The sequence below is a fragment of the Salarias fasciatus genome, chromosome 12, assembly GCF_902148845.1.
Source record: "Salarias fasciatus chromosome 12, fSalaFa1.1, whole genome shotgun sequence".
NCBI lineage: Eukaryota > Metazoa > Chordata > Actinopteri > Blenniiformes > Blenniidae > Salarias > Salarias fasciatus.
In genome coordinates, this window is record NC_043756.1 from 5,925,647 (window position 1) to 5,951,423 (window position 25,777).

The 25,777-nt window shown below is 44.9% G+C and overlaps 2 protein-coding genes across 3 annotated transcripts; one reads left to right on the forward strand and one right to left on the reverse strand.

Moving 5' to 3' along the window:
* Positions 1 to 923: 923 nt before the first annotated feature.
* On the forward strand, positions 924 to 3,533 carry tbx16 (T-box transcription factor 16). The gene is made up of 9 exons (XM_030105095.1): positions 924 to 939; positions 1,119 to 1,275; positions 1,367 to 1,469; positions 1,814 to 1,978; positions 2,098 to 2,244; positions 2,327 to 2,397; positions 2,630 to 2,718; positions 2,797 to 3,010; positions 3,095 to 3,533. The coding sequence occupies exons 1-9, from the start codon at positions 924 to 926 to the stop codon at positions 3,531 to 3,533; spliced, it is 1,401 nt and encodes a 466-aa protein (XP_029960955.1).
* Positions 3,534 to 7,084: 3,551 nt separating this feature from the next.
* On the reverse strand, positions 7,085 to 16,159 carry klhl22 (kelch-like family member 22). Of its 2 annotated transcripts, none has more exons than XM_030105358.1 (7): positions 15,357 to 16,159; positions 12,279 to 12,444; positions 11,887 to 12,198; positions 11,365 to 11,771; positions 9,379 to 9,571; positions 9,043 to 9,276; positions 7,085 to 8,466 (listed from the first exon to the last, which is right to left on the reverse strand). In XM_030105358.1, the coding sequence occupies exons 1-7, from the start codon at positions 15,596 to 15,598 to the stop codon at positions 8,125 to 8,127; spliced, it is 1,896 nt and encodes a 631-aa protein (XP_029961218.1). In that variant the 5' UTR covers positions 15,599 to 16,159; the 3' UTR covers positions 7,085 to 8,124. The 2 variants fall into 2 exon arrangements, with proteins under 2 accessions (XP_029961218.1, XP_029961217.1); XM_030105357.1 differs by having other exon boundaries at positions 11,875 to 12,198.
* Positions 16,160 to 25,777: the final 9,618 nt, after the last annotated feature.

The following is a 25,777-nucleotide window of genomic DNA, read 5'->3' on the forward strand; positions in this document are numbered from 1 at the left end:
ACACACACACACCACTCCCTGCAGAGCCTGCAGACTGTGGGGGATGCCCCCAGGTGAAAGTTACCTGCGGAAGGACTTCATGTTATCATCACACCATTATAGGTTTACAGAGTTTCCCCTCCCACCGTCATCCCTCTGTCAAGAGCACCAAAAATTAATAGAACTGTAAATGTAGTCATGCAAATCAATAAATAATAAATCAAATTACTAAGATTAAAGTCATTCTTAATTTCCATTTTCCTCTTAAAGGCAACAGATGTTGCAGAAAATGATGGACACACTGCAGAGCATCACCCATCTAAACGGCCCCGCCACTGCATTTCTCTCAGATGTGTCAAATGAATTTTACCAGGCATTTACTACATTGCACAAACACACTAAATGGCAATCTCATATGTGGTTGAGTGTGTGTGTGAGAGAGAGTTAAAGACATTTATACTGACGCCGGCGTCGCTGCAAAATCTGATCTGCACTGATATTCATCCATGTTTGTTTTAAAGTTTCCTTGCAGTTCATAAAGATGCATTTCCTCCATCCCCCTTCCTGTGGGGACGGTATCAGGGCTCTGTTAAGTCTCTTTGATTTCCAGCACCCTCCAATCACAGCGGGACACCGACTCATCATTGTGCCACTTCAAAGCCAGGCAATGGCTCTCTAGGCCCCACCTACTGCTGGGATCTCCTTAAAAGTCATGGTCACCTCTTCCTGCAGGACTCAAGCATCCCTCAAAAGTCTGCAGCCACGCAGCAGACTGACCTTCTGACTTCTCTTCAGCGCCGGGATTTTTACCTCCACACATGAGGCAGGACGCCGAGGACGCGAAGCAGAGCTGAAGACACACTTTGGATTTCCCTCACTGTTGGATTGTATTTCGGCCTTTCATGCAAAAGCGTCTTTACTTGTGCTGCAACTGGACCTGAAGAATGCAGTCCATCAGAGGTGGGCACAATCTGGCTTTCTCCAGTTTGAAGTAACAATTTAATAAAGTTTTCTTTTAGTTTCCCCTCAGTGTTTTTTTTAAATCAATTTAGCATGTTTTTACCTGCATCCTACTTTATCCCGATGACTTTATTACTTCTAGAAAAGCATCACTGTAATATATTTTAATTTTTCTGCAGACTTGAAGTCCAACTTCAGTGGCCCTCCTCCTTCCTCCACGCCTGCCGGTCCTGATGCGTATCTGCAGAGCAACATCAGGATGAATCTGGAAGACCCTGAACTCTGGAAGACCTTTCATGAGATCGGGACAGAGATGATTATCACTAAATCGGGCAGGTACAGGACTGCTGTGTTTTCTGTGTGTGCTCATATACAATGTTTTGGGTAATTGTTGCTGTGTTTTGTCATTTCTTCCTCGCTTTTCTAGGAGAATGTTTCCACACTGTAAAGTGAACATATCGGGGCTTATTCCATGCGCCAAATATATCTTACTGGTTGACATGGTTCCAGAGGACGGATTCAGGTATAAGGTAAATCAAACAGAAATGATTCTTCCTTTTGTTCCCCAATATCAAGAAATAACTTTTATTAACTTGTAGTTCAGTCACTCATTCATCAAAATGGATGTAGGTATTCCCAAGTACCCCAGACAAAACACCCCCTCTTTATCACCCCCCTCTACATCAAAGGGTGCTATCTCTTCCTGTTTTTCTATCCCCTGCTGGGAGCCCACTGTACTGCCTACCCCCTGCCTCTGTGGGTGGTAATGGCCGGCCATCACACTCCCCTCCGCAGTGGGAAGGGAAGAACATGAAGCTTCTTCAGTAAATCACTCTGCTTTGCGACAGACTGACTATCCGTCTGCTTCCTACAGTGGAATAAAGAAAAGTGGGAGGTGGCAGGAAAAGCGGAGCCTCAGCCTCCCTGCAGGACCTACCTCCACCCGGACTCTCCGGCCCCGGGGAGCCACTGGATGAAGCAGTCCGTCTCCTTCCTCAAGCTCAAGCTCACCAACAATACGCTTGACCAGCATGGACACGTGAGTAGAACGATCAAAACGTTTCCTTGTGATATAAAGAAAGTTTACAGTCACATACTGAATGAACCGGCATCATCTGAGCCAGAACTTTCAAATCTAAGTCATTCTCCTGTCCGCAGATCATTTTGCACTCAATGCATCGCTACCACCCGCGCTTCCACATCGTCCAGGCCGACGACCTCTTCAGTGTCCGCTGGAGTGTTTTTCAGACTTTCACGTTCCCCGAGACGTCCTTCACTGCGGTCACGGCGTACCAGAATACCAAGGTCCACTTCTGTCGCTGCAGACCGACACGAGAACCAAAGCATGGCTGATGTCTGACCTGATCTAACCAGCCCTCTCCCGCAGATCACAAAACTGAAGATCGACCACAACCCGTTTGCCAAAGGGTTCCGGGATGAGGGAACTAATAAGAAAAGGTTGGTGGAGAGTTTATTTTTTTATTACTCAGAGGCACAAAGGTAAAATTCATGCAAACAGAGAAGAGGCAGTACAGTGAAGGAGTATGAGGAGGAAGAGGGAATTGGAAGGAAATACTGAGAACAGAGACTACCCTACTTCCAAATATTTCATTTGTTTTTGAAGAACTTTGTATTCAGTAATCAAGGCGCTGCTTGCAGAACCGTGGAAATGAGCTCTGTTCTTTTTCAGACGTGCAAACAAGAACCCAGCATGCCTGGAAAAAAGGAGCAAGACGTCGGACATGTTGAGCAAAGACTGCGAGGAGGACAGAGCGTCAGGTAGTCCTGTCGTCCGACTGCAGCTCTTCCTTCTTGTGTTATACTCTTAATCTCATCTGATAATTTTCATCCTGTCAGAGTTCTGCCCCTCATCGTTTGAGGGCTTCGAGGAGGAGGAAGTGGAGCTGCCCAAAAAGAAAGTCGGGGACGCCATTAAGGAGGAGCGTTACTCCCCTTGGGGAGCCGAGCGGGAGAACAACGTGGCGACCAGCTCTCCTGCCGGGGCGGACGCCAGAGAGATGTACAACACGGAGCAGCTGGTTCCCACTCCGGCCTCTTACCAGCCATACAAGTGAGCTCTGCTAAAACCCTGCATTGAATTCGATCGCTGAGTCTCTGTGAAGAGAACGATGACTGTCTTCTTTTCACTGTCCAGGTTTCACGAGTACGGGAAGTCTCCGTCTCCCTCCTCCAGCGTCGGCAGCAGCGCCAGCGGGTCGGGCCGCAGCAGCTTCGAGTCCCGGGCTCCAGACGTCGCCACCGTGCCCGACCACGAGTCGTCCAAGCTCCGCGCGCACGAGATCGGCCCGTCCCACTGCGGCCCCCAGGCCCTGCCCGGTCCCCAGGAGTACAGCGGGGTGCTCAACATGTCCGTGGCCCAGAGCGGGAAGCCGGGGGTGATCGGCCACCACATCTACGGCCCCTACAGCTCCGAGCAGCACCTGGGCCAGTGGAGCGGCCCCGGGCCGGCCCAGTACCCCCCGCCTCCCCACCTCACCGCCGACTACACCACGCAGGCGGTGCACCATGGGTATCACCACGGCAACGTGGCCGAGTGGAGCCAGTATCCTCTGTTTTCTTACTCCTGCTGGTGATGCTCGGCGCTGACTGAGAGAGAGTTCGCCGCTGCCGCAACATGCGATCAGACATCCGGTGCAGCGCTCACCGCCGTGAGAATGCATGTCCCGAACAGGCTGAAGGCCGGGTGCTGAAAGCAGGAATGAAAAAAATGGAAAGTGGAAGAATAAAAGTAAAAGTAAAAGGAGTTGCCTGTTGCTGTCTTCTGTTCCGACCGTGAGGATTTATTGTGCTGAGTGCAGCCAAAGTGTGGATCACCACGCTAAGCGATTGATTGTCCTTATTTGTTTATTTATTTTGTATTTCCGTGCCACGCACCCAGTTGTATATATTATTTTTGTAAAGAAAAAAAAAAAAAAGATGAGTAAAGTGTGCACCGTATTTCTGTTTTCAAGCTGTGATGTGAAGTCTAAATAAATCCATGAAGGAGAATGGTTTGAAATTGATTTTCTTCTTTGTAATTTCACAATCAGATTTAAATGAGCTGATTTAACATTTTAACACACAATTTTGTGGCAGCAGACTCACAAAGGAAGGAAAACCTGCACAACTAATAATTCTATGTAAGAAATTTTGTAACATAAAGTCAAACTGATTCCTTCGTTGATATTTTCTTCCACATTATTCCCACAAAACTTTCAGAACTTTTAAAATTTACGTTTCCTGTTTGAGATTTTCATCTGCATTTCACAAGTTTCCTGAATGAATGAGTGTATTGCACAGCTGTCTGGGCCAGCGAGAGCACATCTGCATACTTTGCACCTGGCCGGCCCTGATAAGCAGAACACCCTCTGGAGGTGTTTGTTTGGATTTCCTCTTTGTTGATCTAATGAGAACTACGCCGTCGTTTCGACGGGCCCAGCATGCATTAAAGAGCGAGCATTACCGCGACTCGGGGCTCACCTGCTGGGGTTTACCCACCGGCACATAAAGCATCACACAGCCCCTCGTTCCTCATGTCAATGACCCTTAAAAAGCATGAAAATGGGGGGCTGTTGGCTCCTTTTCACAGCTGAAAAACACAGACCGGGCTCATCGCCTCCGCCATGAGTGGATATGAGCTGCTAATGACTGTTGTAAATCCAGCAGGGAGGAGGAGGAGGAGGAGGAGGAAGAGGAGGAGGATGGGGAAGTGGGGGGGAAGAAGGAAGTCATCACCCAGGAGCAGCCTGAGCGTAGTGAGATAGAGATTTTATATTAGTACTATTCATTATCTAGCAGCCTTTTACTCTACTTCAGACTTCAGTTCATTTTCAAACAGGAGGAGAAATCAAAGCTCTTTAAAGGAATCTACTCTGCAGGGTCAGAAGGTCGCAGAGATGAAGCTCAGGTTAAAGGAGATCCCCCTGGAGCTGGCGTTTCGAAAAAACTCTGGAAATTTAAGATCATTCTGCCTGAAAGGGGGTGAAAAAAATCTGATTAAGACATGAAAGTGGTTTTGTTTGGGATCCTTTATTCCCTATCCTGCTCCTGAATCCTGACGGAGTTCATTTCCGTAAGACGAAATGAAATGTTGAAAATATTTACAAGATTTTGGTGAAGTGGAAAATAAATTATTGGAGTCTTCTTAAGGCATAAACATGAGGCCTGATGTGTGCTGTGCATGTGGGATATTGATCATTACTAGTTCAGTTAAGAGAACGTTATTTACACCACCGGGAAACCATCTTCTGCAAAGCTTTTGATACTCGGACCGCAGGGCAAACGATTTCAGTTCAGTCAACCAATCTTCAAAAACCAAAAAAGCTGCCATAAACCTTCAAGTTTTAACCTGATGCCTGAAACCCTCAAAACACAAATGAAAGATATGGGGAAGAAATATTTAAAGGGAAAATCGGTGAGTTACATTGGACATCAACATTCTTAAATACTTCCTATATGTATCAGCAGTATATTTATTTTACATAACTTCTTACTAATATACTTCAATAACTCAACCAGAGATTCTTGATCATGGCTTTTTGGGGGGAAAAATGATTTGTTGTATTCGAATTAATACGAGATTTTGAATTAAACTCCAAAAATGAGGCTCTCATTTCAAAAATGTCCAAAAAATTTTGTGTTAGCATCACAGTGCAAACATTTGAAGGGGATTTTTTTTTATTCCCTTAGTAATAGATTTAAAATTAGGTCAGTTTTTTGCAGCTATCAAGAATCATTTATCTTTTTCTCTGATTACAATAAAATTGAGCAGATTTAACATTAAACATTCTGCAACTGTGTCAAAGAGGAAACCAGCCTTAAATCTGGAATGTTTTTAAATGTTTTTTGTTTGTAAAACAAAGACCAGGAGTTGCAAAGACGGGTAAATTATTCTGTGGCGAAGCAGCAGAATCAACATTGTTTTGTGAGGATGCACAGTGATGCTAAACGCGCTGTACTGTCTGCATGCGTGTTGCTCTGGAAATGCACCAGAGGTGTTGTGATTCGAACACCGGGCTGCTTTAATGTCTCGGCCGCCTGGCGGGAGGGGGAAACCGCTCCGCTCAATAAGATTTCCAGGAAGAATAATATCTGCCACACAAAGGGCCGCAGTCCAGCTCTCCATCCACAGGTGACGCTCTTTGTCCCTGATTGATTTCCACTGGCCTCCTCTCCTCCTGCACAGCTGGACAAGTGAGAATAAAAGCAGCCACTTAAGCAAAAAGTCCCCCCGACTCACACGTCCCCAACTCCTCGGGGTTTAATCTGCATAGCGCTGCAGCGAAGGCGAATACGGGCCTTTTAATTGCACCGATAATGGTCTCGCAAAGAGCACGAGATCGACCCGCACTCAGATGTTTTCAGCCCGCCGCCGCCCTGGTTAAGTGCCTGACATATGTCTTGAGTACTCCCGGGGCGGTACTACAGCCTCGCAATCGAAAGGCTGCAACACAAACACCAGCGACTGTTGATCCTGGATGTCCAGAGCCGGTGTCAGCACATCCTAGCAGACTGGTTGCTGGGGGCTGGCACAATAGTGTGAAAGAAACAGGGGGGGGGTTTGGGTGGGGGTGCGCTCACTCAGAGCTGGTGGGGGGTAACAGATGCAGATGAAACAGCAGTCAGCCTTCATAAAGCTGATGGAGTCTACGGCCAAATGGAGAGGAACTAGTGGAGACTGGGTGGAATAAAAAAAGGCACGAGGCAGCAGCAGCAGCAGCCGCCGCCAGCGTCAGGAGTTCAAACAGGGAGACAGCCAGCTGTGAGGAGGACTCCATATTTATGAAACGGAGCTGGTTTAAACAAAAGGGCAACAACAGAAACCTCTGGGTGAGCCAAAAAAACAATTAAGATACAAGTTTCTATGAGATTTATCCAAAGTTCTCTCTTAAACACTGCACTGGCTCAGAAACCGGATCAAACTTTGTCCATGCAACTCTGCAGCGCTGAACTATCTTTCCCAGAAACGGCTGCCGTGTCTTGATCCAACATAAACGCTGACTGGAGGATGGAGGTCCAGACGTGGCGGAAAAGTACCCAGGTGTTCACTGCACTGGCCTGTAAAGTCACAGCTCATGAATTCTCATAAATATTGCTGTTAAAACCCAAAATCTCGTCCCAGCATGCACACAACAAACACTGCATGTACCCTTTTCTGGTTTTAATAAAAATGTGTACATTAATTTTGCATAATGGTTTCACAACATTTCCAATAAATTGCATTCTTCCAATTTTCCAACTTTTTAAATAGCTCCCGTACCTGCATGTATTGGATTAAATAACAAATTAAGGAAGCAGAGTGGTGATGGTGATCATTTAACCTTTTCTTCTCGATAAATCACTGTGAAAAGAGTTACTAAAAAGAGACGTGGAGCAAAGCTTTGGATGTCGAATAAGTTTAACCATAACCGGTGACGGACGGGGCTTAAAGATACAGTAACGGTTTGGATTTCAGGACACAGATGTCAAGACTTCACAGCGACACGACGCAGCGTGAGTTTTGTTCAGACGCCAACGTGAATCAGTTCTGCATTTTCACAAAGTGACGATAACAGAGGCACAGTAACCTACGGGCTCAGAACGTAACCACAAATAAAGGCACAATGTTTGAACGTTCAATTCTGATTCGATTATTGTTTTCCGAGCAGTTTGAGCGCGATATTAAATCCAGTGTAACTCTTGGCAAAAATCAAAAAGCTGCTCAGTTTGACAAAGGGACGAAAGTAAGTAGACGCTCATGTGGTGAAAAAGGAAAAAAAAAACCCAAAGGTGGCTAAAAATACTCCAAACTACGGGGGGGTTTGTTGCATAGCCGGTACTCTTTTAACGCTTTAAGTAATTTGATTGTAGAAAAGTTCTGTTAGGCTGCAGAAGCAGATCCAGTGTGAGGAGAAGATGATGAAGGGCGAGCTCGGACAGTCTGAACAGGCAGAGGAGGATCTGAACACACACCGTTCTCCAGTGAAACACAGGAACGCACAGCTGGTTTGATCGGTTCTGAGAAAGAACAGGAAGTGTGGAAATGTCCTGAATGGTGTTCTTGTTCAGAGGCACTCAAAGTGATCAACATGCAAAAAAAAAAAAACGACACGATGCCACCGGAAGCAATGCCACAAAGAAAGTGCAGAAAACTCAGCGTGCTGAATGAGAAAAGTGCATGAGAGTGTTCGGCGCGGCGCGGCAGCCTCAGTCCTCACTGGAGTCCTCCGAGTCGTCCATGTCGACCTCCTCCCATGAGGCCTTGGTGCGCTGCTCCCAGCTCCGGGCCTGAGCGATGACGGCGGGGGACACCAGCACCACGCACGCCGCCAGCCCGGAGACCCGGTCCTTGAACTCGGTCCCGCTCTCCCACTCGTCCGCGCTGGCGTTGTACACGTGAACGTACTTCATCCTGTTGCCCTTGTCGTGCGAGCGTCCTCCCAGGACGTAGATCCGACCGCCGAGCACGGCCACTCCGGGCTCGCCGTGCCCAGCGGGCAGAGGAGTCACTAAAGACCAGGAGTTGGCTGCAGGGTCGAAGCACGCCACCTGATTAGAAAGAGAAAGACATTAATTAGTTTCCACACTTACAAAGTTCTGTCAAAACAGTGGTAACCCCTGTCGGAGGACGCTGCTCTGCTGCGCCCAGAAATCAATCTAATTAGCTCAGAAAGTCCAACCTTCAGGCCTTCTCCGCTCACACTGGCCTTCACTGAAAAGGTAAACAGGGCTGGACAAAGAACACAGTGGAAGGACGCTCTATTTAAAATCTGACAGGAAAAAGGACAACAGGTGACACGAGGAAACAGGGGACGGAGAAAAAAAAAACACAAAGAAACAGCGGGAGAAAGGATTCAAAAATAGCATGATGAGCATTTCTGTTACATTTTTTTTCTGAATGCTGAGCTGGATGAACAAAGATTTTATTTGAAAAAAAAAAAAAACATGTATTAGAAGCTTTAATATTTCTTGCTGTGACTCCGTCCATCAATATACGACCAATAAATGAAGTTTAGACATAAAGATCCTCCAGAAGAAATCAGTGAAAAACAGCAGGAGACATTTCACCCTGTTGATCAGTCCGTCCCGCCACCCTGCCCCCCCCCCACCCATGTGATGCCGTACCTTCAGGACGTCCCGGCGGTATCCGCGCTCGTCGTTGCTTCCCCCGATGACGTAGACGCGTCCGTTCAGCGCCGCCATGCCGTGCCACGCCCGCCCCACCGGTCCCTCCGCGCACTCCGTCCACTGATTGGCCGCGGGGTCGAAGCAGTAGGTCTCCTTCAGGTACGCCATTCCCCGGCGCCCGCAGGTTATGTACATTTTCCCATCCACCACTGCTCCAGCATGGGCATACACCTGGGGAGAAAACCAGAATGAAACGCAGTAACACATGAGTCCGCAGCACCACCGTGTGGACAGAGCCGGCATTACGCGCATTCCTTCCTTCATGTTTCATACCTCTCTCTTCAGGGGGGAAACAAACTCCCAGGTGTTGGTGTGCGGGTCGTAGCGCTCCACCGAGTCCAGCTCACTGCTGTAGTCCCGCCCGCCGACGGCGTAAATATGGCCGCCCACAACGCAGACGCAGTGATCTGCGTGCTGCTGCTGCAGCGGCTGGATCAAGCACCAGCTGTTGCAGCGAGGGTCGTACCTGCAAAGGGCAGAAAAAAAAGGAACTCAGCGTCAAATGATCCATTTTTAATATGAGCCCAGCTGAAAGGAAACGAATGCAATCAGCTGAGAGATCGGTGGGAGACGGGCCTCGCCGGAGGGCCAGGCGCCGTCTCGGGGGAAGCTCAGTGAAGGGAAATGAGAGAAAACAACAACAAAAAAACACATTATCTATTAAAACAGGATCACTGAAAGCATACATCTCTTTTCGCTCCTGAACCATAATAACACTTCAACCAAAAATTACAATATTATATGTCGCCACAGAGCAGCAACTGCTGCTTTAATTTACTTCAATTATCTCCCCAAATGCATGAAAACTCAATCAACAACACACCTCTCGCCATAATCATACTCTTTAATGACATTATACTTGTTTTTGCATGCACAGAAACTCCTATCTATGAACTGCCTTTTTCCTGCCATCAAATTTACGGCTGTGATTTTGTTCCTTCATGACCTGCGCTCACGGTTATTACCTCTCTCACCTATCAGCGAAGATACACACAGTTTATGTGCCCGGGTTTCCCCTAATAGTCCAATTTTTTTCTAAACAGTTCCTAAAAACGAATGTTTCTCTTCATCATGAGTAACCAGAAGACCACTGCAGTGTTTGGGGGATTTATTTACAGTACTAGGAATCCAGTGTCAGTCACAGTCTGAGCTAAATAAAGCAAGCACCCTGATTCTGTTCTGTTTTCTGCTGGTAACCTTTCTGTCTTGAATATGATTTGACGGCTGTTCGGGTCCTTTGATCACATCACATGATCATCAGCGCATGGAGTTGATAAGATTAGCAGATTCTTGTTTCTGTTTTTCTCCCGGCAGTCTAGATGGATTTCACTTACGTAAACATTTCACTGCATCGGCGGTCTTAATGCACGCCGCATGATCCTGCACATTCGCTCGCAACCTTTTCACACACTCACACACACAGCAGGGCGGCGGCTACACTGTAAGTACTCTCACACCATCGGGAACACCGCGCCCACGTGGACAGCGAGCGGGAATCAAACCGTCAACCCTGGGATGGGAAGGCGACCCAACCCGGACTGCAACCAGAGCCACAGCCAGACAATTAAAAAAAAAAACCCATTATTTAACCACACCTTTTAGTGAAACTGTTCTTAATCTTAGCTGTAAAACCAACACAAGCAAGAAGCGGCTGTTTGAGTGCTCCTAAAGTGTTTCTATGACAACGAGGCAAACTCCATCTGCTGATGGAGATCATGTGGTACAGGCCGACCCAAGAATAGCGACTGTCCAGACACTGCTGCAGGGCTGTTTTCTGGACTTCATGTTTACACAGTCAATCATTCAAACAAGCCAGAAGAAAAAACTGATTAGATCACGACTGTCAGGAGGAGGGAAGTCTTCCAGACATTTTCCAGACAACCATGAAAACACACATTCACAGGCATTCGATTCTGCCATGAACCTCAAACACATGTTAATTAGATTGTGTGATGAAACTGGAGTACTAAAAACCACACACACACACACACACACACACTCAGGGAATGGAACTGAACCAGGGATTTTCTTGCTGTGAGGCGGAGAATGCTGACCACTACAACCACCATTCAAGCACACGGGTTTGATTTCAAGGAAAATATGCTTTTCTTCACAGGAAATCTGAAAATACGTCGGTTTATTGTCCATTGCAAAGCCAAGCAAATGTAAAAATGAGTCAGATGTTGGAATTAAATTCCAGTGAGACTTAAGAAGTGGTGAGGATTCTCGCATCATAGAGAGAAGGCCCCGTTATCTTACCTCCAGCAGCGGGTCTCTGCTCTGAAGCCACTGGTGTTTTTGTCCCCTCCAATAAGATAAATAAAGTTGTTGAGCACGGCGATGCCCTGGTTGGACATGCGGGGCGTGCTCGCCGCACTGAGCGTCCTCCACTCGCTCCAGCTCGGGTGGTAAACCTGAAACAGGTGCTCGCTGTCGGCGAAGGAGGCGGAGAACATCCCCCCGAAGCCCATGATGCAGCTGAAGGTGGAGCGCGGCTGGGTGAGCGGACTCTGCAGGACGGGCTGCCACACCTCCTGCTCGTGGTAGCGGAGAGCGGCCGAGACCGAGTCCTTCAGCGGACACTGGTTCAGCCTGCCGTGCAGCCTCTGCAACACCGACCTCTCAATGAGGCAAAAGCGCACGGCGTCCAGCATCTTCAGGTTGTCCTTCGGGTCAAAAAAGACACAGGCGTAGTTAACCGCAAATCTGAGCGGGTGAGACGAAGGCCGAGCGGAGCTGAGCGGGGACGAGAACGAAACGCAGACGCACCTTCTCACTGACCTGCAAGTAGACCTGGTCAGTCTCCACCTGCTCGGGGCTGTAGTGGTAGTGAAGCGCCGCCTCGTACACCTCGTTCTCGCAGCTCACTTGGAGCTCGTTGCTGCTCAGGACTTTGAAGACTTCCTCTTCGGGAAGCTGCCGATACACGTCGGTCCGAGACAGAGTCTGGATGTTCCTGAGCATGTAGGAGTGCAGCCTGGCGTTGAGCTGCTGCAGTCCGTACAGGTCGGCCAGCTTGTGCACCTCCAAAATGTTGCTTTCGTCCAGCCAGGAGACGAGAAAGTCGCAGCAGAAGCCAATGACTTTCTCCAGCTGGACAGCAAAAACAAAACAGGATCAACAAAACTGCACAATGACTGACACTTCTGAGCAAAAGACTAACAGCAGCTCACCTGCACCAGCGTGGCGGCGATCAGGACTTCCTGCACACACTCCAGGTCCAGCTCAATCTCTGATGTATAGATGTAGTCCAGGATTTTCTTCATGGCGTTGTAAGTTACTCCATGAATGGGAATCTCCTTCTGCTTAGTCTCCCGAAGGCCTCCAGCAAACATGCCCCTGAGGAAGTGAGGTTTTATACATTATATATCAACACATCTGTTGACCCATTAACAAGACACTGATCCACCACGCAATCTCTGCTCAATAAACCAAAACAGTACCGAGCACCAGCACGGCTCGATGTGCAGTGTACAGCCATGACACGAATCCATAACATTACAAACTGCAATAACAACTAGTGAATAACACAATTTCTCTAACAAGGCACCTTAACGTAGGATATATTTTGCACCAGTTTTGCACATCAGAACAGCAAGCAGAATTTGTGGGCTTTTGTCACTTTTCCCCTGATTTTTGTGTTTTGTGGTTCTGATTTCTGGCCTGTTGCCACCATGCATGATGTAATGTTGAAATAAAGTGACACACAATGGTGGGAAGTTGTCACAACACATCTCTGTTTGATGGGTACAACGGACAAAGGGTGACGTGCACATAATACTGGGATAGGTCAGAATGTTACGGTTTACTGGTGCACAGTATGTGCAAAAAATATATATCTTTGCCAAAGCAGGAGGATTAAGTTATGCACACAAAAGCTGTTTGTCAAGAACTAATACAAACAAACGATGACAAATTTGGAGCTGAAGTTTGTTTACAGCAGCAGGCGTTAAGCCACCAAGGCAGAAATGCGTTGCCTTTATTATTAGTGCATAACAGGAAGGTACTGCCAACCAATAAAAAAGCTGAATACTAGACTATAAGATAAGATGATCATAGATAAATAATGACACAAGAAAATTGAATTATTGCTCCTGATCAGAAAACCTTCACAGGACTTCAACCTTTGTTGAACACATTGTTATTCCTTTCGGCTGCTGGTACAAAGCATGTCCAGCTGCATAAAGTAAAAGCTTATTTGTAAAAGGTTTGCCAGAGCTGCTTCTTTAGCCAGCTGTGGCTTTACAGTGGGATTATGGGGCAACTTACCAGCAGCAGAGCTCAAGAATTCACTGACACAAAGCAGACAAGCAGAAAATCTTTTTCCACCTCTGCACAGTAAACCACCATCCCACCAACATACGCCGCTAAAGTCATGTATTGACTCCACGGTTCGTCACGCTCACTGACAGCTGAGTGTGAATATTTATCTGTGACCTATTTAATGTTGGCATAAAGGTTTGAGTCACAACGTCAGCGGGCAAGTAAGTAAGCGCCGACAGAAAAGTCGAGCCAAAGCGATGCTGCAGAGTCGTCCAGCATGCGAGTTGTTTGGCAAGTTTTGGGCGTTTAAAGCGTGACGGGATGATCAATAGGACTGGCTTCACGTGCCAAAGCGATCACAGTTCCTGCAGGAGAAACAGCTGCGTGCTGTTAAGCGCAGGTGTGTCAGTGAACGCCTCCCCATATCGCAGCACCGGGACTAAACATGTCTGCATCTGATAGTTACACAGCGTGCGCTGAGGAGAAGGTGTCATCTGTGTCGCTGCGCTTCTGCTGCTGCTGAAGCCCAGAACTGTTATTCACGTTGTGAAGTTATTACATAATGATTTAACACCTCCAGTGAATGGTGGCTCTTTAAGCGAGAAGCATGCAGCTTCCTGGAAAGCCATCAGAACTCAGGATTTTTTTATTTATTGTGGTGGATATACCTGATAATCACACGTGACTGAGCACTACAGACAGAGTGGATCTGATATAAATATTCAAATTACATAATTAAAAAAAAAACTTCTATCGGTGCTCAACCAGTCTGATGTTGTGTTTGAAGCTGTGGTTGTTGACTTTGTATTTCTGGCAGTCACGGGACTCATGGCAGTACATTCACTTATTTTTGTTTATTCTATAATTGTGTAATCTTGTGTCTGGCAATGACAAACAAGTTCAAGTTTTTCATTTTACATGAACTGATTTAAAAACTTGGTGCAGAATCACACTGCTCCAGTTAAAATAACAAATGACATGACAAATCAAAGATTACACATCCTGGGTGTAGTCGTTTACTTTTTTCCCTGGTTGCAGTTTCATATTGATGTCTCCTTTTAATTTCAGTTCGTCATCTCACTTGGCCCTGGACTGTGTCAGGTGTGGCTTGTTGTCTCTCCACTCTGCTTGCACGTACCTGCCTTGAACCATCTACTTCCTCATGACAGCCTCTTTTTGATTTTGTGATGTTTAAACGTTTGTCCTGATTTAGTTCCAGATCTAGGTTTGACCCTTGTCTGCTTTATCGGACCTCATTTGTGATTCACATGTTACACTGATTAACTGTGCACTGAAGCGAAACTGATTTTTGACCTGTAGTAAAAAGTTTTATTTGACTATCAAATGACGGTGTTGGTCTATGATAGGCTGTTACCTGAGGAGCAGCTGAATAACCTTGGTTAAAAAAAGGACTAAGCTCCGAGCCTGCGCAATGTCTTCTTCTCAGATGGATGTGATAAACCATGTAAATACCATTAAATTTCTGCTTTAGTGTGTAAGAAATGCAAACCTACAGAGACAGTAGCCTGGAGGCGCCTGGGAATTTCTCAGTCTAATGCTATTTCTGTAGATACTGCCTGTAAACAGACTGCTGTGCTTTTTATTCATGTGCATTAAGTTTGGACTGGTGACTTGTTTCTTGAAATAAAGCCAGATGAAAGTCATACATACATGAATTAATAAACAACAAGCCTCTGGGCACAGAAAAAAAAAAAAAAATGCTCTGCCATAAACAAGCATATCTAATCGTTTTTATTCATCATTTTGTGTCACTTGGACTCATTTTTACATCTACTTCAACTTTGTTATGCAACTGTGATTATTTGCTAAACTTTTAGGTGTTTCACCAGATATGTGTGTTTACTTTGTCCAGCTTGGAGTCGGTTTTCTGTCATACTTTTCCTTTACTTGTTGTATCTGAATGCTCCTTTTTGCACTCAAGAGGAAAACAATGACAGAACAACAAGGCCAGCTTCAGTGAGCCATACCTGAAGTAATCACAGGACGCAGCCAGCAGGATGCGGTGGGCTTGGATGGCTCGACCCTCCACCACCAGCACCACGTCGAAGAGGATGCCGCTCTGTCTGAGCGCCAGCAGGCCGTCCAGCACGCTGCGGAAGTGGGCTGAACTCCGGTACGTCTGTCGGCCCGGACGGCCTGAGGAGCCAGCGCGTCCCCCCATCGGGCTCAGCGCCCCGTTATCAGCCATGGCGACGCACTCGGGCTTCATTGCCTTGTTTTTGTTTTTGTTTTTTTTTCTTTCCTTTTTCCTGTCTGTCCAGCAGCACGAGCGTGCTCCACAGTGCAACCTCACATGCTTTAAAACTAAAAGTGAAACACAAAGTTGGAGTCCTGCTTGGAGGAGCGGCTAGCGGCTAGAAGAGGGTGGTTACGCTTGTTTCAGATGCCACTGCCACAAGACACATTTACACACTTAAACCAAATTTACTCAGTGTTTTCAGCGACCGTAAAGCCGTATTAACCAACACGGTCCGTGTGATGGATTATCCGCAAGCTGCCACTCCGCTGCTTACCCGAACCAACTTAAAACATGAGCTAGCGAGCTATCAGCTGGTTAGCCTGCTAGCTGATGTAACGCACTATAAATATAGAGCTGCCCGCTGAAACAACCCAAACAAACACGCGCTGGAAGACGACTTCGTGAGAAAAACAAACAAACCGTTTTATGGCATTGTATCAGCCGCCGTGACACTGAATCCGCAGTAAAATGACTCGCAGAGCGACATTTGATTTAGTGACAGATCAAAACAAGTCTGTTTACTTTTTGGTGTCTGACGGTGAACTCAAACGCGATTGGTCGACGCCGTCGTGTTGTCCCGCCTACTTTGAAAACTCCAGCCAATCAGATGTTTTCTTCCGCCTTAGTAGTAGGAAGCACATTTCAGATTCATTTCTGGAACAATAATAACAAAAAAAAATTATAATATTCAGTCGTGGTGATTGTGTTTCATTTTAAAAGTTGACTTGTTCGCATGCTTACTGAATAAAATTATTTTCAGATGTAAAAAAAAATAATAAAAATCTTAGATTGTGACTCTATTTGCAAGACACAAGAGGGGGCTGTTCTCTGCTCCAACAGGCCTGTGAGGCACCTAGAAAAGTCAGACTAGATACAGTAAATCAGACTAAATATCCAATATCATTCCACACACTCCATCTACCAAATACATGAATGAATACATGAATCCATGCATGCATTGTTTTGGACAGTGTGAGGAAACCGGAGTACCTGGAGGAAACCAACACACACAAGGGGAGAACATGCAAACTCCACACAGAAAGGCCTGGACAGTTTTTGAACCCAGGCCTTCTCATTGCGATGCTAACAGCCACTGCACCACTATGCTACCCCTGGGAATAATACAGTTGTCTGGATTATTATTGATCTCCTTAGGGAAATTATATTCATGCATTTAATCCAGATTTGCAAACCTCTGAAACACAAGGTCATTTCTCTAACCAGTGTTTGTTTTCCACTTCCATATCATGTCCACCTTTGTATGAACTTGTATGAATGTTGACTTGCTCCAGTTGAGTCTGCTTGTATTTTCCAGTCCATTAATCCACCCTTCTTCGACATAGATCTATACAAACACTTTCTTCCTCTTATATGATGTCTATGTTCTTCGACACCACCCCAGACCCTCGTGACACCCCTGAGTTGCAAGGGTTGATTATGGGCAAAAGGAAAAAAGAACAGACATAATACCGAATCATCAATTAATGCACGTTTTTTGAAATGTATATGTGAAAACCAGAGAAAAACCGACTTAACATGTAAAGTCTGCACAGAAAGGCTCAAACCACAAATAGTCTTACTGTGTGGTGTTAACCCCAGCCTTATGGACAATCCACAGAATTCATTATCATTAACTTTTGAAGCACACCTTAGTGCATAAAGAAGCAAAACAACGCTGTCAGCATCTCAATGACTGACACCACAAGAGAAAACAAAAAAATAAACAGAGGGTTAATTATCGATCTGTTGTGAGAGCTGGTATAAAAATACAGAATGTGTGTGAGACCCTGGTGTATCGTGTGCATATTGATGTGTCCCTCTGTGTGGAGGCGGGATCCATAGGGAGTGTGGAGCCCCGATGGCTCGAGGGGCTTATTTCTCTCTAATTCCAGATTGCTCTTTCAGTATTTTTGCTTCGTCTGTCAAAGCACTCTGTAAACTGTATTTTCAAAGAGACCATATAAATGAAGCTATTTTTGCCTCCAACCCGACCGAACTTTGTGATGTATGTTTTATTTTATTGCATTTTTGGTAACTCCAGTTATTGCACTGACTGAAAACCCTCTTATTGCACCAGAAAAACCGCGCATGCACACACACACACACACACACACAACCATAGCATTAGTTACAGTTGGCTGACAGTAAAACACAAGATGATCAAAAAATAATAAAAGTGAATATTTTGATCTGCCAGGGGTAAATCATTATTTTTATTATTTATGACAACTGTTTATTGCCTTTTCTTGGTACCTGGAAGTGATTTTCCACAGTGTGTTAGCTGTATGAGCAACCCGATAGATTTCCTCAAGCTGCAAGTCATGCTGATTTTCTCTCTCTTTTCTTTTTTCTTTTTTTTTCTTCATGTATCAATTTATGATGGCCTCTGTGTTGCTGAGCTCTCACAGTCCCATTCATCTTTAGTTGAGATTTCAATTTGCATATATCATTTCCTGTCATGTAGACAAGAGTTTTTTTTCCCCACTTGAAAAAACCCTGCAGGAATAATCCATCGCATGATCTAGTATCCAGTTCAAATATACATCGCGCCGGAGAGCCCAGGGGAAATTGAAAAAAAAAACCAAGGTGTGGGACTAGCTTTTTGTCTTGGGTGCAAAAATGCTCTTCATAAATAGCAAATGAAGGCCTTTTTTCTGCTGGTCAAAATATTTCATCTGGGTGAAGGAATGCTTTATCGCTCCGACTCATATTCAGACTTTCCTGCATCACCCTAAGTGACAAACATGCACACAAGTCACACTACATGTGTTTGGCTCCATGATCAGACTCAGCCTTGTACCTGAAATATACCATTATTTGATTAGCCACCCTCAGATCTGATTTACCATATTAACTGGTAACATAATGTCTTCAGGTTTGGAAGAGCTCACTGCACAATGCAATGAGCAATTAGTGATTTGTATGCACCGTGTTTTATGCGACTTGACATTTCAGACTTTTTACGCCGCTGTCATTAAATTAATGAAGGAAATTATATGCACAAAACCAATTGTAAAATTTCCATACATCACTCACTGACTGGGTTTACATAATCACAGAATCTTTGAAGTTTACGTCAGTTTGTGCTGTTCCTGACGGTCTGAAAGGGTGGTACCTGTTGGTTGCAGCACGGCTAGTTTGGCCATTACTGAGAGTACCGGAGTCCAGTACATTAACATAAGAGCATCTCCTTTCACCAAGAAAAGGCTGTGCAGGAGGCGCACCACAAAACAGACAAACAACTGGACACAATGGGAGCAGCGTTTATAGAATTATCTGTCAATCCATACTGCAAACAGATAGGAAATGGGGTTATCGGCTTTGACAGAGACCAAAGCATCTTGTCCATGACCTTGAATTCCCACAAAGATCTGTACTGCACTGACCCCTCCAACAGTGGAGACCTTTAACCTTCATTCAAAGAAATGCAGGAGGACAAGATATTATGAAGCAATTATCTACCATTCAATCGATGTGCTGTACAACACATACTGAATGTGTTCTGTGGCCTCAGTGAACTTCAGAAAGAACTGATATACAACGAGAAGAATGTCACCTGGCCTTCTGCTCTGTATGGATACAATATGTAACAGCTGATTTGAAAAACAGAAAGACCACTGATTAATTTGGAAAAGTACAGCTCTGGTAAGGCCATTCATTCAATCTGCAGCTCATCAAAATCATTTTCATACCAACTGCAGTGTGTGAATGGTCTGACTGTCAAAACAATGCAGAATTCACACGCTCAACAAGTTGAAATATTAGAGAATGGCTTTTTAATGTACAATATCCGTCAGCTTTCATGTCGAGTCAGGAGAAGGCGGACCCTGTTGACAAAGTGCAAAGAGTCCGTGTCGAACTTCAAAATTGGATCGCTCATGAAGAAATAGGGGCAGTGTGTAATGAACTGACTCCAGTGTATCACACACACACACTCTCCACTCCGTGATTCATATGTTGAGACGATGGTTGTAAAGTGACTGAGGTGCCACCCTGGCAGGTGCAATTTTCTCGGGGCTGCCTGGTGATTGTGAAGAGAGCAATCAATTTTCCTCTACACTAAAATCCTGCAACACAACAACAACTTCCAGTGCTGCTGTTTGATGAAGCCTGCCAAACGTATGAAAGCAGCCGCCGCTTGGTGATGCACGGCTCGCCCTGGATGACGAACGGCGCCGGGTCATTACACTGCCACGAGATTTGGACGCGTCTTCTTGGACTATCTGTCGTTATTATGATTCATTAGTTCAGAAATTGCATTTGGACACCACGGTGTGATTATTAGTGAGGGGAAACGTGCTAATTTTAGTCTGTATTCAGTGAGGACTCATGATCATTAAAATTACATGAGAAAATATTGACATATTGTTTGTCCAAAATGTCAGCTGAAGCAGTCTATTTTTTTTTCTTTTTCCCTCTCTCCACTTAGCCTTTGGAAAAAAAGGCTAAGAGATTTCCCTGCTTTCTTGGAGAGACTGAGAAAACAAACCGATGTAAATGAAATATTTATACCTCCCCATGGTACGTATCGCTCAATACGATTTGGACTTATAGCAAAGACTAGGCGGTGACATACATGCATATATACATATATGCATGACATATATGTTTATATATACAGACAGACAGAGACGGGTTCGTCACGTTTTCGCACATTTGACAGGACACTGCATTTCTCATAGGACAGTATTATAGAAGAGGACAAGCAGAGACTTGACGGCCCCTGATAGCTGGAGCCGACTGTCATCTGACAGCTGCCCTCACAGGACATGTTTTGGCTTCGCCTTGCTCCGTTTTCCCGTACACTGCTAATGAAACGTCCGAGGATATAAGTCTGTCCCTTTGCACAGGCTTGAAATGATTAATTTGCACTCGTCACTGCGCATTTCCTGTGATGTTTTGCAAGCGTTTCATGTAGCTGCATACAGTAACCCATGGTTACTGCCATCCACTCCAACACTTGCAAAGGGGCCAAGAAGAAATGAGTCTGATGGAGGATCAGATTTTAATTGGGATGAAACTAAATTGTGGCCAAGAACCTGAGTGGGAGGACAGTCACATCTCCCATGTGTCAGGATATCTGGACTCATACTGCACGAGGCTTTTGGGGGTCAATAACAACTGGCAGGGCTCCTCCTTTGTCATTTAGTGTGTTGATGAATTCAGTTTTCACCCTTTGCCGCTGACATGAGGGCTATTTTACTGTGTGACACACACCCTCTCATTTGCAGTGACAACGTTTGTGTAAATTCTGACACCGAGTCTGAATCATTTGCCGACACCGAAGAACACTGAGACATAAAGTGAAGCACTAAACCGAAGCGCCTGTATTGCTCACAAGCAGGCGCGACTGGAGCTGAGAAGAATACTTATGTGGATGCCGAACGCAGGAAGGGCATGCCGAGCTTTTTATACATACGACAAGAAGAGGGTCAGGGAGACTAATGCACACTGAATTGATTCTACGTTTCATTCTCCTAATATAATTGTATTTTGATAAACTCCAATCTGAGTCTCCTGGTCCATTTCTCTCTCCTCCATTTTGCTGTTCCTTCTATTTGACCTTTCTCCTTTCAGATCATTCAACAATATCAAGAGTAAGTAGTGTGTACTGAAACTGGAATCCATTTTCATCATTTTGCCTCACATCCAGTTTCAATATAGAAGAAAAATGTGGTGTGATGACAAAGTTTAAAGGAATAGTGAGATACTTTGAGTGAATAAACAAGATTAAACTCCAAGGTTTTACCAATCTCACATGCTTTAAACTATACAGCTGGCTCTGCTCCAACAAAAACGAAGATAAAACTGCTTTCTAGCATCTTTTCAGATCAATACCCTTTTGTTTTCAAGGAAATAGGAGCTGATCCATAACTCTACAGAAACACTTATTGACAATTAAAAGAACAATTTGATTGAGGCTCCCTGCAGAGAGCGGAGGCGTGCAGTGGCCACGGCATTGCGAGGACTGACTGAATGCCAGGCTATTAATAATGTGTGAATACAGCGGTTCAGTGCTGTTTGCCCAATGCCATTTGGGAGAGGTTCCACTTCCCACAACCTTTAACTGGATCAGGTGAGCATGGAACGGGGGTGGCTCATTCGCTGGATGCTAAGATTTCATCCTTACTACCAATAACATAAATCATAGCTGAGAATGTCTCCCACATTCTCTACATTTTAATCAACATGCATTTGACATTTTTACCATGGAATAAAACCAATTACGGTTATTTTGATTAATGTTGATTGATGCCTTTATCAAATGTGTTTGAAACGACTGTTATTCTTCCATTAACTGGAAAAAGGAACTATTTGTTGATTATAATTTTTAATTCCGGAGACAGATTTAACATGGCGGCTGTCTGTGTCTCACTTGTCGAGTTGTCTGGTATAGGAGACAGAAGCTTGTTTGAATCCACTCTAATAGTTATATTGAACACAGTACTGGTTTTAAATTGAACTGACACTGTTAACCTTACAGTGCGTTGCTGGCCGCCAACAGGAGAGTGAACACGATGGTGTAACATGCAGCAGGACGATTATGCAACTTCCAGTCTTGTGTTAGTTTTCCATTTCCACCACCTACAGTTTCTAAAAGGCATGTGGGCTTTTTTCTTTAATGATCGCATCAGACAACACATTTTTGCGCGAGCCGTTCTCCTATAGAGGAGGTAAATGCTTGTCTGCTTAAAAGCGAGATAAGAGGTCGAAACTATGCCGGCACCTGTGCCTCTAAGTCCATTTGCTTTCAGCATTGAAAAGTACATACATGACATGCTTCTCAATCCGCACTGCATGTTTGGCAGGACAGCCAGTGGAATGTCAGCTGTAGCATCCTATAGAGAGGGTGTTTTCACCTGCAGTAACGTGGAATGTATAGCTTAGTTGATAAATTACATTAAAACTTGCACTTAAGTGATTAAATACGTTTTTTTTTCTCTTTAATTTCCACCTCTAATCAGCTAATCCAGAAAAAAACTCAGAGAGAACATGTAAACTCCACTACTGAACCTCTGCTACAATCTCATCTCAGTGCAGCACTGAAAGGAAAAACGAAATAATGAGCTGAAAGTTCGCAGAGCTGGATGCTTGCTGCACTTCATTGGCAAATATCTGACACAGTTCATATAAACATACATAAACACGTGAATTTGTCACAGTCCAGGTGAGAACATGAATGGCTGGAACATTGACCGCCGGCATTTTATAGGACGCTGTGCTCACCAGTGTCTGCTGTTCCAAAAGTCATATTTTAAGAGAAGGTCGGGGTGAGCGCCGTGTCACATGTGACCTGTACCACCGATGGGGGTCGTTTGTCATCTCCGGGTACCTGCGGCTTTGTGGCATTTGTTCTTGGCCGGGGTTATTTAAAGCTTCCAGGGATTTATAAGAAGTGTGTTGCAGTGACGGTGTCAAGGATCACTTCAGCGCGGGACACATGTAAGAGAAGCGATGTAATCCGGCAGGGGGGAGCGTGTCAGAGGTCTGACGGGGTTTTGTAAGCAATGCGCAAAAAAAGCAGGCAGATTACATTCGCCGGTGGTTTCCTAGAAGATGGTTGTTTTATATGGAAATGCAAACGAGAGCAAGCAATAGTGAGGATCACCGCACAAAGGTAATCTGCTGCAGGTGTGCGACCCAGTGGAAGGAGGGGCGTCGGTCGGTCGCAGTAGGTCAAGAAGGGGAATTACGACGGAGAGGAAAAGGTGGTCCTTCAGAGCGAGGGAATAAAGAAAGTGGAAAACAGAGAGCAACAGTATGACCTTGTGTGAAATTCAGGTTGATATATGAGTCATAAGAACAGCCTGTTTCAGTCCTTGATTTTTAATCTTTTGCAGAAGACCTCAGATGATGAATTACACAATGCAGACACGATGTTTTATTTAAACATTGAAACATTAGTGATGCCCAGTGCTAATGAGTGTGTTATTGAGCTCTGGAGAAGGTCTGGTAATGAGATACTCGTTAGAGGAGGGAAACATTAACACATGCAGGATAATGGCTCATAAGACCTGGATTGGGCATTGCTGTCTAACTTCTACTGCCGGGGCTGCTGCTACTGGAGCGCTTCATGTTATTCTGTCCAAACATGAAAATATTTTCGAGAGCCTTGCAGGTTTTAAAAAGCACTGAGAAATAAGTACAAGTGGCAATTTGCATGGATTTTTAATAAATGTCTCTTTGCATGTGATGAATCGCACCGGAAAATTCAACCTGATCAAGGAGTGTTTGATGAAAAGAAGTTTCCAAAACATCATTACCGCTGCGACGCTGTGCACGCTTACCGTGAGAATATATATATGTTTAATCACAGAATGAGATTGTACAAATATGATCTGTATGGTAGAAATCAGTCAATGTTGTCATTTATCAGGAGTATGAAAGACAGACTGTAGTTTATGAATGAAAATCCAGGCAATGAACAAACCATTTGGAAGTGTGGTCTGGAAAAAAGAATCGAACACTGGAGCAGGGACCGTGTGTTTGCAGATAAAATCTAATTCATCAGGACAAAAAAAGTCACACCAGCTTTGAAGCATGCTGAAACACTGTGGCGTGGAATTCCCTCCATGCCTCTCAGAATGGGCAATTTCAGAGCTATTGATTCAATTCTGAACCCTGCATCATATCAAAGAGAGCTGAAAGACGTTTGGCCGACCGTCTGAACGATAAAGCTAAAGAAGAAACGGATCTTTCATCAGGCTAATGATTCAGAGCATACACACACACTCACACACACACATGCATGCATGCACTTTAAAAAAAGAGGAATATTACTACACCCAGTTATTCTAGTATTCAGAACAGGGATGAGGTGAGTTGTAGTCACTGGTTAATTGTTGGTTGTTTTGTTTGTTTGTTTTTTTCAACCACACTGATGTAAAAACGTCAGTTAAAGTGCAGTCATGTGCTCTGAGCGCCTTGTGATGTGATGAAGGGCAGCTCAGCCCTGCAGACCTCTTCCTCTCAGTCCCGTTTTCTGCTAAACTTTGCCTCATTTGCCCTATATATAGGCTGTATACACAGAAAAAGACGCGTCAGCTAAAATGAAATACCTGGCCTTGTTATCCTCCCTCTGTGGTCCCAGAAGCTCTTCACTTTCACTGTCTCCTGTAGCTGTACTTTAAAAAAAACCCCAAAAAAACCCAGACCACCACGACTTGCTGCTGGGAGGCAAGGATATTGTGGCACGAGGAAGATACTGCTGTGAAGAAAGATAACTTAGCAGTTAGATGGATATTGGACTAGTTTCTCTTCTGTTTCACATGCACACATATATACACACACTCACACACCCTTCTATACAGACATAATTAGCTGGGAGGTGCACCTCCAGCATACTAATGTCATGCACTGTGATCAGTTAAGATGCCAATGAGTTTAACTCCAGAGTCACATCCATATGCCTCCCTACACATTTAAGCATCAGCGTTTGCATTTGTGGGGTTTTTCATTTATGTTGGCAAATGTTTCACTGCCGGTTCAATGTTTTTTCTGATGAATAGCAAAACAGCTCCAAGATGTAAATTCACATAAAAGCAAAATCCAGGAATAAATAAAAATGTCTCATAAAAACCCCCGTCATGAAAATATATGAAAATGTCTGAGAGACACATGCAAATGTGGCTTCCTTCCATGATGTATTGATGACACTTATGCATACGTAGACATAAGCGTCCTTATTATGGTCTGACATATGGCTGTGGATATGCTAACTAATATATGCGGCGGTAAACAAAGTTGTCTCAGAGTGACGCTCCCAGAGCGCCGATGAGTGAGTGTAAATCTTTCTGTTCTCGTCTCCGTGTGCACACATTAAAGCCGAGCTGTAAACATGACAATATAATGATTGCAGAGCAGACGGGCCTTGACCTAATTTGGCGAAAGCTCATGTGAAAATTCCACATCACTGTCACTTTCAATAGACACGGTTATCGGCACAGAGCAAACAGTGTGCCTGCTCCCTCCTGGGCCCGGTCCCCAGGTTTCCCCGCTCACACACACCAACCACATGAAAGGATTGTCAGGATTCTCCGTGCTACTTGAATCATTTACAGTAAATCACACGTGCTGAATGGAGGAGGCACCAACACACTGTGCTGCAGGTCCTATTGATTTATTACAGTTTGGGGTTTGATATATAAA